The 12,881-nt window shown below is 49.3% G+C and overlaps 1 protein-coding gene across 3 annotated transcripts in view; it reads right to left on the bottom strand.

The window, feature by feature from the left end:
• EEF2K (eukaryotic elongation factor 2 kinase) overlaps nucleotides 1–12,881 on the bottom strand; it is an 82,521-nt gene that overhangs the window by 35,095 nt on the left and 34,545 nt on the right. For all 3 annotated transcript variants that reach the window (XM_001161085.7, XM_009430480.5, XM_016928670.4), the window contains exons 3-6: nucleotides 8,973–9,073; nucleotides 4,922–4,982; nucleotides 3,042–3,079; nucleotides 2,411–2,582 (exon numbers count right to left, since the gene is read on the bottom strand). In XM_001161085.7, the coding sequence (XP_001161085.4) occupies nucleotides 2,411–2,582; nucleotides 3,042–3,079; nucleotides 4,922–4,982; nucleotides 8,973–9,073 (372 nt within the window). The remainder of the gene's footprint in view (nucleotides 1–2,410; nucleotides 2,583–3,041; nucleotides 3,080–4,921; nucleotides 4,983–8,972; nucleotides 9,074–12,881) is intronic.

The following is a 12,881-nucleotide window of genomic DNA, read 5'->3' as shown; positions in this document are numbered from 1 at the left end:
GAAGCACCTAAAATATTAACTAAATGAATGACATACTAACTGCTCCAAAGAACAGAAAAAAAAAAAAAAGCTAGAATGATGTGACAGAGGTGACTGGGGCAGAGGGACCACTTCTTAGGGTTGTCTGAGATGGGCTGGCTGAGGAGGTGACACAGGATCTGAGACCTGAACTATAAGAAGTAGCTAGCCATGCAAGAATTACGGTGACACAAGATGCCCGCCAAGCCCACAGCCAGGGCCAAGGTTTTGGGGCAGGAACAAGCTTGTGGAGGAAGAGAAAGGAGGCCAGGCTGGAAGGCCGCAAATTGCAGAGGAAGCCACAGCCCCCCAGGGTGGGGACTGTGGCTTCTTGCGCCTGCCTCAAGTATGCTTCATCAAGGGCTCTGCAAACAGCAGGTGCTCAATAAATTCTGCACACCCAGGAGACTGTGCCTTGTATGTAGTAGATGCTCAAGCTGTGGAAGATCTCAGCTGTGGGCTCATGCAGGGCAGAGGCATGGATCCTTCCTCAAATGCCGAAAGGCAACAGGGAATTCTGCTTGGCCTCAGTCACTCATCACCCTAGGGGCTCAAATGAAGGGGCCAACCTAGCAGGGGGTTGAAAAGCCTGCATTTGAGACCTGGCTCCAGCTCTGCCTGGTTGGAGAAGTCATTTAGCCTCTTTGAGCCCAGGGTTTCCCAAAGAGCAGACATAGTATCCACTATGATATGGTTTGGCTGTGTCCCCACTCAAAGCTCATCTTGAATTGTAGCTCCCATAATTCCCACGTGTTGTGGGAGGGACCTGGTAGGAGATAATTGAATCATGGGGGTGGTTTCCCCCATACTGTTCTCATGATAGTGAATAAGTCTCACGAGATCTGATGGTTTTATAAGGGGAAACCCCCTTTGCTTGGTCCTCAATCTCTCTTGTCTGCCACCAGGTAAGATGTGCCTTTTGCCTTCTGCCATGATTGTGAGGCCTCCCCAGCCACGTGGAACTATCTGTCCATTAAACCTCTTTTTCTTTTATAAATTACCCAGTCTTGGGTATGTCTTTATCAGAAGTGTGAAAACGGACTAATATACATTCCCAGCTCTTTCTTCTGCTTTTTCTTGGGAATCTCACCTTTTCCAGTCTCAGTCCCTCTGGTCTGGGTGGAACACCTACATTCCTAGCTCTAAGGGCAGGCACATGGCTAGGGTGTGCCCAATCTGCATATTCCTGCCCCTTGGCCACTGTGATTGGCTCGGCAATAGGGATCTGACTTAATCAGAGCCAATGAAACCCAGCTCTGGGACTTTTATTGGAACTTCTGGGGAAATAGGTTTTGTCATTCCAACAAGAACTTGGGCCTGCTGGGGGCCAGAGTGCTACCACTAGTGCAGAGGCTGCCTGAGAATGACGCCAACCCAGAAGAACACCCAGGCCAGAGATGGAGGAAGAGTCTGACAACCTCAGTTTAATCCTGCATCCGGCCGTGCCTGTGGCCACATTATTTTTCAGTTACATAAGGCAATGAATTCCCTTTTCGGATTAAGCAGTTTGAGTGGGTTTCTGTCATTTGCAAACAAAAATCCTGACTAATAGATCCCATCTGTAATTGAGGATAAAAACATTCCGACCTCAGAGCTCTGTTTTTAGGAATAAATGACTCTGGAACAAGTGCAATGGCTCACGCCTGTAATCCCAGCCCTTTGGGAGGCCGAGATGGATGGATTGCTTGAGGCCAGGAGTTTGAAACCAGCCTGGGCAACATGGCAAAACCCTTTCTCTACAGAAAATACAAAAATTAGCTAGGCATGGTGGCATACCCCTGTAGTCCCAGCTACTCAGGAGGCCAAGCTGGGAGGATTGTTCAAGCCCAGGAGGTTGAGGCTGCAGTGAACTGTAATTATGCCACTGCACTCTGGCCTGGGCAACCAAGAAAGATCCTGTCTCAAAAAAAATTAAAATAAAATAAATGACTTGGTTCATCATGCTCAGTAAACAGTGGTTGTTATTAGCTACTTTTAAGAAGGTGAAAGAGGCCAGGTATGGTGGCTCACACCTGTAATCCCAGCACTTTGGGAGGCCAAGGCAGGCAGATCACTTGAGGTCAGGAGTTCGAGACCAGCCTGGCCAACATGGTGAAACCGCATCTCTACTAAAGATACAAAAATTAGCCAGATGTGGTGGCAGGCACCTGTATGTAATCCCAGCTACTGGGGTGGCTGAGGCAGGAGAATCGCTTGAACCTGGGAGATGGAGGTTGCAGTGAGCCAAGATCATGCCACTGCACTCCAGCCTTGGTGGTGGGTGACAGAGCAAGACTTCATCTCAAAAAAAAAAAAAAAGAAGGTGAAATAGGGATTCACCATGGCCCTCTTTCCCAGACACTGTGCCCAGCTGCCCTGGCATGGAAAGGGGGCAGGTAGTGGGGCCACGCACCTGCTTGGGGGGCTTGTGCCGATTATACTCCTCCCCCCAGAGCTTGGCCTCCATCTGTAGACGCACGTCCTCAAAGTACACATCCCGGTCTACGGGCTCGATGTAGCGCTTCGCCACGTAGTTGGAGGCTCCCTTCCACTGCTGGGCATGCAAGAAGTTGGAGAGCTTCTTCCTGTGGGGAGAGGCAGCAGGGGGCCTACCTGGGTACTCTGGGGTTCACCAGGGACACAGCCCTGGTCCTCAGGACAGCAAGACCCTGTCTGATGTGGCTGGGTGGCTGGCAGCAGGAACAAAATGCAGGAGGTAGGAAGGACGTCCCCACCCCTCTGCATCCTTCAAAGAGCTGGGACAGGGGGATTAAAGGTCACTGTTAAAGGTCTCCTATCCCATTTCCCTTGACCTCCCAGCACCAGGGCAGAGGTAAGTGGGGTGTTCCCTGTTCTTCCTGAGCCCATCGTCACAGCCAGGCCCAATGTGTGGCCCGAAGGAGACCAGATGGACAGGAACCTGGGCTACAAGAAGGCAGAGGCCCCTGGCTCCATTCCTTGGCTGAAAATGTCCCAATGCCTCAGCTCTTAGGAGCCTGGGGGGACTCTGGGCAGGGCCCCAAGAGCCAGGCTGAGTCACTTACGTCCGGAAGCACTCCCTCATTGCTCCTCGGCCGAAGGGCTGAAAGACACCACACAGAGTGTTATCAGTCCCCATGCCCCACCCAAAAGGGACCCTAAGACAGGAGGTGCTCCCCTTACATGCCACCTATCAAATGGGTGCCCTGGGCCTCATCTCAATCCTGAAATCCCTGGGGATCTCCCTCCTATGTCTCAGCACCAAAGCCATAGAGGCCTTCCAACCCAGAGGCTGCCAGGATGACAAGGAACCCCCATTCCTCCACCCCAGCTGAGGGGAAGAACCCACGGGGGCAGGATGATAGGGGAGGGACAGTGCATCTCAGAGGACGTTTTCCCAGGCCTGACTGTAAGAGAAAAAAAGTGGAGATAACCTACGTGTCCAGCAACAATATACTGGAAAAATCAACCAGGTGTATTCCTTCAATGAAATACCATGCAGCGATGAAAACCAATGCAAAATGTTGACCAAAAGAACACCTGCAGCACCAGGAGCAGCGGCTTATGTCTGTAATCCCAGAATTTTGGGAGGCTGAGGCAAGAGGATCACTTGAGGCCAGGAGTTCAAGACCAGCCTGGGCAACATAGCAAGACCTCCCTCTACAAATATTTTAAGGCTGGGCACAGTGGCTCATGCCTGTAATCCCAGCACTTTAGGAGGCTGAGGTGGGTGGATCACCTGAGGTCGGGAGTTCGAGACCAGCCTGACAAATATGGAGAAACCCTGTCTCTACTAAAAATAGAAAAATTAGCTGGGCGTGATGGTGCATGCCTGTAATCCTAGCTACTTGGGAGGCTGAGGCAGGAGAATTGCTTGAACCCAGGAGGCAGAGGTTGCGATGAGCCAAGATCGCACCATTGCACTCCAGCCTGGGCAACAAGAGCAAAACTCTATCTCCAAAAAAAAAAAAAATTTTTTTTATATTGACTGGGTGTGACGGTGCACCCCTGTAGTCTGAGCTACTCGGGAGGCTGAGGTGGGATAATTGCTTGAGCCCAGGAGTTCAGGGCTGCAGTAAGGCAAGATCATGTACCCCTACACCCCAGCCTGGGCAGCAGAGCAAGACCGTCTCTAAAAAAGAATACCTGTTGTATGCCCCCACTTATATGAAGCAAAAAAATAGGCAAAAGTAATCTAGGGTGATAGAATTCAGAGGGGTGCTTACACTGTGGGTATGGGAGGAGTGACTGAGAGGGGCTTGGACAGGCTGGTTGCCTTCTGTTTGTTGATACGGGCCGATGGTAAGGCAGTGTGCTCATTTTGTGACAACTCAGCAAGCTGTACACTTTTCTGTGTATATTGTATATTACACTAAAACAAAGTTTCATAAAGCAATCCTAACTTCAATATGCAGGGAATACTCTATTTTCTAGTCTTTTATCTTTTTTTTTTTCTTCAAAAGCCTTTTTTGTATTTTTAGTAGAGACGGGTGTGGTGGCTTACGCCTATAATCCCAGCACTCTGGGCGGCCAAGGCAGGAGGATCATTTGAGCCCAGGAGTTTGAGACCAGCCTGGGCAACATAGTGGAACCCATGTCTCTATAAAAAATAAAAAAATTGGCCAGGCGTGGTGGTGTGTACTTGTGGTCCCGGCTACTTGGGAGGCTAAGGTGGGAGGATGGCTTGAGACCAGGAGGTCAAGGCTGCAGTGAGCTGTGACTGTGCCACTGTGCTCCTGGGTGATAGAGCGAGACCCTGTCTCAAAAAAAAAAAAAAAAAAAAAAAAATGCTGGCTACAACCAATAAATAAACAATAACAAAGAATCCCCCGAAGTTACAAAAATTAAATAAAGTGGGAGTGGGAGAGAAGGGTGCACAGACCAAAATTAGCTGCAGAAAGTCTTTGCTCAGCCCTGTCCCCACGGGGCCCAATGCTCTGCTCACCTGAGATGCCATCTTGATCAGAACTTCATCATCCAGCCATTCCCCGGTGACGGCGTTGTACCTGCAGAGACCCATCCACCACGGGGCACAGCGTCCATCACGTGGTCCTGTTTCTCACTGGCTAAAGGTCAAAGACCCTTCTGGGCTCCCCACTGACCTCAGAACCAACCCACTCTCCACCTTGGCCCATAGCCCAGCCAACCTCCTGGGTTGGGTTGGAGACACTGTCCCTCCCTCCCACGTCCCAACACACTGGTCTCAATCCTTTCCTCAAACCCACTGTTCCCTCTCTACCATGTCCCCCATTTCCATATCCCCAGCACTCACTGCTGTGCTGTTTACTGGCTTGTTCTGCATCTGGGGCCCCCACTGGACTGTAACCCCACAAAAGCAGACCCATGTCTGTCTTAGTCACCTGGACCCAGTGTGTGTGGATGCTTAATAAATATACATGGCCGGACTTGGTGGTTCACGCCCGTAATCCCAGCACTTTGGGAGGCTGGGGCAGGCGGATCATGAGGTCAGGAGTTCGAGATCAGCCTGACCAACAAGGTGAAACTCTGTCTGCACTAAAAATACAAAAATTAGCCGAGCATGGTGGTGCATGCCTGTAATCCCAGCTACTCAGGAGGCTGAGGCAGGAGAATCGCTTGAACCCGGGAGGCGGAGGTCGCAGTGAGCCGAGATTGCACCATTGCACTCCAGCCTGGGTGACAGAGCGAGACTCCGTCTCAAAAGATAAAAAATAAAAATAAATACATACATAAAATAAATATACAAGGTGGATGAATGACTGAATAAATAATATGCTGATCATAACTGGTCTCCGTAACAAACGGCATGGCCCAGGGAGGGGAGGTGGTGATGGTGCCCTCGATCTTGCCAGGCAGCTGGGCACATCTCCCGAGAAGTAACAGCCACACACAGTGGAGGGTAAGGGTCCTGTCTCTGAGTCTAGACAGGAGAAGGGCTGCCGGTGTACGGGTAGAAAGGAGTGATCTCTTTCCTCCCCATCATAAGGGTCATGGACAACAGCCCAGTTTTATGTGACACGGAAGCCTTCAGAATGAAGACTCAAAGATACAGAAGAACCAATCCGATTTTATGCTGAGGTTCAGTGAAGCAGGGATGGCGTGAAGCAATGTGATTGGGCAAAAAGGAGATGAGCTAATGGTAACAGACTGAGTTGGCCAGCAAGGCCTGTTCCGATTCTTCTTGGCCACTCTGTTATAGCATTTCCTTCTCTTGTGTATGGAGTAGGACCCCTTTGGAATGAGGGTCTCATTCCATAATTTATTTGTGGCCAGCTATTGCACAGAAAATTCATGTAAGGTTAGAGAATTTTTTTTTTTTTTTTTTTTTTGACACAGAATCTCCCCGTCACCCAGGCTGGAGTGCAGTGGAGCAATCTTGGCTCACTACAACCTCCACTTCTTGGGTTCAAGTGGTTCTCCTGCTCCAGCCTTCCGAGTAGCTGGGATTACAGGTGTGCCTGCCACCATAGCCAGCTAATTTTTTTTTTTTTGTATTTTTGTAGAGATGGAGTTTCACCATGTTGGCCAGGCTGATCTTGAACTCCTGGCCTCAAGTGATCCACCTGCCTCAGCCTCCCAAAGTGCTGGGATTACAGGCGTTAGCCACTGCGCCTGGCCTAGAGTAATATTTTTAAGCTTTATGGCTTGCTTTGGGAAAAAGGGGTCCTAGTTTCTATGACTGGTAGTGGGCAAGGGCAATTCTAGTTTCTTTTTTTTTTTTGAGATGGAGTCTCGCTCTGTCACCCAGGCTGGAGTGCAGTGGGGCGAACTCAGCTCACTGCAACCTGTCTCCTGGGTTCAAGCGATTCTCCTGCCTTAGCCTCCCGAGTAGCTGGGATTACAGGCGCATGCCACCGTGCCCAACTAATTTTTGTATTTTTAGTAGAGATGGGGTTTCATCACATTGGCCAGGCTGGTCTCAAACTCCTGATCTCATGATCCGCCTGCCTCAGCCTCCCAAAGTGTTGGGATTACAGGCGTGAGCCATCGCACCCGGCCAATTCTAGTTTCAATGGCTTGCTTAAGGAGACAACAAGGGGTGAGAGACAGGAGGGCAGGAGATGATCAGAGAGAGGCTATTTCTGAAGCCTTCACTTTGGGGTATCATTTTCTGAGCCCCAGTACCAGGTTGTGTGATGGTAAACATATATTTTGTTTTAGATTCCATTTCCTGGCATGCAACTCTGAAAGTCCCTGGAATCTCCAAAGTGACGTCTTTTTTTTTTTTTTTTTTTTTAAGACTGAGTCTCACTCTGTCACCCAGGCTGGAGTGTAGTGGCACGATCTCAGCTCACTGCAACCTCTGTCTCCCAGGGTTCAAGCAAGTCTCCTGCCTCAGCCTCCTGAGTAGCTGGGATTACAGGCGCCTACCACCACACCCGGCTAAATTTTTAGAAGAGATGGGGTTTCACCATGTTGGTCAGGCTGGTCTCGAACTCCTGACCTCAAGTGATCCACTCACCTCGGCCTCCCAAAGTGCTGGGATTACAGGCATGAGCCACCATGCCCAGTCTTCTTCTGTACCCTTTGTAACATCCTTTATAATAAACCAGTAAATATGAGTAAGTGTTTCCCTGAGTTCCGTGAGCTGCTCCAGCAAGTTAATCAAACCCAAGGAGGGGTTCATGGGAACCCTGATTTATAGCTGGTCAGAAGCACAGGTGAAACCACTTCGGGCTTGCGATCAGCAGTGAAAGTTGGGGACGGTCTTGTAGGACTGAGCCTCCAACCTGTGGGATCTGATGCTATCTCCAGGTAGATGGTGTCAGAATTGAATTGAATCATAGGATACCCAATTCAAAACTCCTCTAATTCCTTCAATTAGAGGAACAGAATTAGACGCACATCTGCTGGTGTCCACTGCAGAGCTGATTACTTGCTTGTGGGTGGGGAGAAACCGCCACACATTTTGAGCTCACAGAAGCATTCTGTGTTGTAAGGGTACAGTAGGTTAAATTAAGTTTGTTTTTGCCACAGATAGGTGCATACCTAAGGCAGAGAGAGCTTGGAGAGGGTTCAGGGAACATTTCCATCTCTCCTTTCCCAGAGTAAATCAGCCCCTGGGCCTGGCCAGGCCTCACACAAGTTTGCCTGGTGGAAATCTCCTCAGCTCAATGGATCCCTAAAGTTTGAAACCTCCCTCCGGGCTGAGGTGTTCTTAACTCTAGTTGGAGGTTTCCCTTAGCGCACCTCTCAGCCGGGGCAGACTCCAGAACACCCCACCCTCGGTGAGAACAGGTTTCCCAGAGCCTGATGCCTCCACCGGGAAAAACAAGCAGAGGCCTGGCAGGTTAACCTCCCCTAGGCTCAGAGGGAGGAAAGCTCTCCAGAGCTGCACAGTTTGCACCGGCCCAGGGCAAGTATAGTTGATGCTTGAATGACATGGGTTTGAAGTGCGTGGGTCTACTTATAAATGGACTTTCTTCAATCAATATATTGGAAAATGTTTCAGAGATTTGCAACAATTTTATTTTATTTTTGACATGGAGTGTTACTCTGACGCCCAGGTTGGAGTGCAGCGGTGCTATATCAGCTCACTGCAACCTCCACTTCCTGAGTTCAAGCGATTCTCCTGCCTCAGCCTCCTGAGTAGCTGGGATTACAGGTGCCAGCCACCACGCTTGGCTATGGCTAATTTTTGTATTTTTAGTAGAGATGGGGTTTCACCATGTTGGCCAGGCTGGTCTTGAACTCCTGACCTCAAGTGATCTGCCCACCTCAGCCTCCCAAAGTGCTGGGATTACAGGTGAGAGCCACCTCACCCGGCCAGAGATCTGCAACAATTTAAAAAAACTAGCTCAGTCTAGCCTGTCTAATAGGTACCTTGTGAGAACCACGAGAAGGATTCAGTGAGGTAATGCACCGGGCCTTAAGCACGCATTAGCATGCCAGTATTAGCTGCTGTTATGATTACTCCCTTCCCCTGACCCCCAAGAGTACTTAGGCCTCACTGATTGGGAACAGAAGCTGGACGTATAGCCCCCAGGACTCCTCAGGACCCCAAACAAGCTGCTGACCTGTGTCGAGTAGCACGTTCGGTGGCAATATCTTCCAGGTGGAACTCAGCCCAGGGGTCGGGCATGTGCTTGGCCTTCTGGATTGCGTGCTTCCAGGCTTCCTGTGGAAGGCAAAGGAGAAGGTAGGAACATCAGGCCCAGGTCAGGGGCTTTGGGGACAGCGTGGACTCCTCCTGCCCTGTTATTTCCTCTGGAGAGGCAGACAGTATCAGGACAGAGAGAGACTCCTGTCTAGTAGCCTTTCAGGAACACAGTCCCCAAAAGAACCTATCTGCACTCACAGGCACAGCCTCCCTGTGGGCAGAAATGGCACATCTTAACTACACAACGCTTGGATCAAAGAGTTGAGAATGAAAATAGGATACCATTCCCCCATTCAGGTTGGCTAACATTTCATTATATATATATTATATAGGATATATACATACACACACACACACACAATACATATATAGAAACAGAGTATAACGTATATATATATACAGAAACAGGGTCTCACTCTGTCACCCAGGCTGGAGTGCAGTGATGTGATCTTGGCTCGCTGCAACCTCCACCTCCCGGGTTCAAGCGATTCTCATGCCTCAGCCTCCCAAGTAGCTGAGATTATAGGCGCCCGCCACCACGCACGGCTACTTTTTGCATTTTTTGGTAGAAACAAAGTTTCACCACATTGGCCTGGCTGGTCTCGAACTCCTGACCTCAAGTGATCCACCCGCCTTGGCCTCCCAAAGTGCTGACATTACAGGCGTGAGCCACTGTGCCCGGCCTCTTTTTTTTTTTTTTTTTTTTGAGACAGGGTCTTACTTTGTCGCCGAGGCTGGTGTGCAGTGGTGCAATCTCGGCTCACTGCAACCTCTGCCTCCTGGATTCAAGCGATTCTCCCACCTCAGCCTTGGGAGTAGCTGGACCTACAGGTGCACACCACTATACCTGGCTAATTTTTGTACTTTTTGGTAGAGACGGGGTTTCGTCATGTTGGCCAGGCTGGTGTCAAACTCCTGACCTCAAGTGATCCACCAGCCTCGGCCTCCCAAAGTGCTGGGATTACAGCAGGCTGGCAATTATTTTAATGAGATGAAACATTTTAGCGAGTGCTGGCCCGGATATCAGGGAACGGGTACCCTCACACACCATCAGGGGTATAAAACTTTTCTAGGCTGGGCTGGGTGCAGTGGCTCGTGCCTGTAATCCCAGCATTTTGGGAGGCCGAGGCAGGTGGTTTACCTGAGGTCAAGAGTTTGAGACCAGTGTGGCCAACACGGTGAAACCCTGTCTCTACTAAAAATACAAAAATTAGCTGGGCGTGGTGGCACATGCTTGTAATCCCAGCTACTCGGGAGGCTGAGAGAGGAGAATCGCTTGAACCCAGGAGGCAGAGGTTGTAGTGAGCCGAGATTGTGCCATTGCACTCCAGCCTGAGTGACAGAGGGAGACCCTGTCTCAGAAAAAAAAAAAAAAAAAAAAAAAAAATAGGCTGCATCTCTGCTGGAGATTCTTGACCTTACCAGACCCAATGACCTCTTTTTATAATAAATATTATATAACACCCCATTTTACTGCCCTATGTGAAATTCATAGATAACATAAATTTCTAAGCTCAGAGCTAGAACCATGCCAAAGATATGTTGCCTTTTTTATTTTTTATTTTTTTTTCAAGAGACGGGGTCTCACCCTGTCCCCAGGCCGGAGTGCAGTGGCATGATCACGGCTCAGGTGATCCTCTCACCTCAGCCTCCTGAGTAGCTAGGACCCCAGGCTGAGCCACCATACCTGGTTAATTTTTTAATTTTCTGTAGGGACAGGGTCTCACCATATTGCCCAGGCTGGTCTTGAACTTCAAGCAATCCTCCCATCTCAGCCTCCCAAAGGATATGCCGCCTTTACACATAACATAGCATTTAACTCTGGCCTCAGATAATTATGAAACGATTCCCATGAGCTGTTCCAAGATCTTGTGGGATGCAGGAAAATTCATCGTGCAGAACAGCCCTGTTTCAGGGTTGCTGGCATTCCCGGCCTTCCCTAACTCTATGCCAGCAGTGCCCACCACCCCATCATTATGATGGCCCAAAAGAACTCCCAAATCTATCAAAACCTATTGAGAGTAGCCAGGCATGGTGGCTCACGCCTGTAATCCCAGCACTTTGGGAGGCCGAGGCAGATGGATCATCCAAGGTCAGGAGCTCGAGACCAGCCTGGCCAACGTGGTGAAACCCCGTCTCTACTTTAAAAAAAAAAAAAAGCTGGGTGCATATCTGTAATCCCAGATACTCGGGAGGCTGAGGCAGGAAAATCGCTTGAACCAGGAGGTGGAGGTTGCAGTGAATGGAGATCAGGCCACTGCACTCCAGCCTGGGTGACAGAGCGAGACTCTGTACCCAAAAAAAAAAGAGTCCAGCTTCCCAAGGACTCAGCCCAAACAGGGCTTCACCTCATCCCCAGCACTGGGTCCTGCTCAAAATAGAAGCAGCTCAGGCAGTGGAGCTGGGCCTTCCAATACACACACACAGAGCCCAGGCCTCTCACTCTCTCTAGGGCTTTCTTTTGTTTTTGGGTTTTTGTTTTGTTTTGTTTTTTAAATAGGAATAAGGTCTCTCTCTGTTGTCCAGGCTACGTGGTGGTAGTGTGATCATAGCTCTCTGCAACCTCAAAACTCCTGGGCTCAAGCGATCTTCCTGCCTCAGCCTCCTGAGTAGCTGGGACTACACTTGTGTGTCACCATGCCCAGCTTTTTTATTTTTATTTTGCAGAGACGGGGTTGCACTATGTTTGTTGCCCAGGCTGGTCTCGAACTCCTGGCCTCAAGTGATCCTCCTGCCTCAACCTCCCAAGGAACTAGGATTACAGAGATGAGCTGCTGCGCCTAGCCTGCTGGGGCTTTTTTTACCTCTGCAGAGTTCAAAAAATAAAGCCTGTAATTCTTTTCTTCTATTTTGGTAGCTAATTTAGACTTAATTTAAAAGTTGGAGAATACAGAAGACAAAAGTCAAATCCACCATATACCATCCACTGGAGCAATGCCGTAGACTAATTCTTTTCCAGATCTTCTATATGTTTTTTTTTTTTTTTTTTTTTTTTTTTGAGACAGTCTCCCTCTGTCACCCAGGCTAGAGTGCAGTGGGGTGATCTCAGCTCACTGCAACCTCCTGGGTTCAAGCAATTTTCCTGCCTCAGCCTCCTGAGTAGCTGGGATTACAGGCGTGAGCCAACATGCCTGGCTAATTTTTGTATTTTTAGTAGAGACGGGGTTTCACCATGTTGGCCAGGCTAGTCTCGAACTCCTGACCTCAGGTGATCCACCCGCCTTGGCCTCCCAAAGTGCTGGGATTACAGGCGTGGCCACCTTGCCCGGCCTACATGCATTTTTTAATAAGATTGGTATCATACCATAAAATATAATTTACCTCCTTACAGGAGAGTGGGTCAATGGGATTTTGTGCTTTATTTAGTGATCTCAATTTTTTTTTTCTGATTCCAAAGTATGATCCACATCACATAAAAACTGCAAGCACTATAGAACTCTGAATTAGAAAGCGGAAGTCCTCCCTAATCCACTTCCTCTGAAAACCACAGCTGACAGTTGATGTAGACATTCTGCAAAATTTTTTCCTATGCCTCTGTGAACATAAACACATATTTAAGAGCAGTTTAGGCCGGGTGCGGTGGCTCACACCTGTAATCCCAGCACTTTGGGAGGCTGAGGCAGGCAGATCACAAGGTCAGGAGTTTGATACCAGCCTGGCCAACATGGTAAAACCCTGTCACTACTAAAAATACAAAAATTAGCTGGGCATGGTGGCACGAGCCTGTAATCCCAGCTACTTGGGAGGCTGAGGCAGGAGAATCGCTTGAACCCAGGAGGCGGAGGTTGCAGTGAGGCAAGAGAGCACAACTACACTCCAGCCTGGG

This window comes from Pan troglodytes, chromosome 18, assembly GCF_028858775.2.
Source record: "Pan troglodytes isolate AG18354 chromosome 18, NHGRI_mPanTro3-v2.0_pri, whole genome shotgun sequence".
Taxonomy (NCBI): domain Eukaryota; kingdom Metazoa; phylum Chordata; class Mammalia; order Primates; family Hominidae; genus Pan; species Pan troglodytes.
This window is presented reverse-complemented; position numbering and strand designations above follow the sequence as displayed.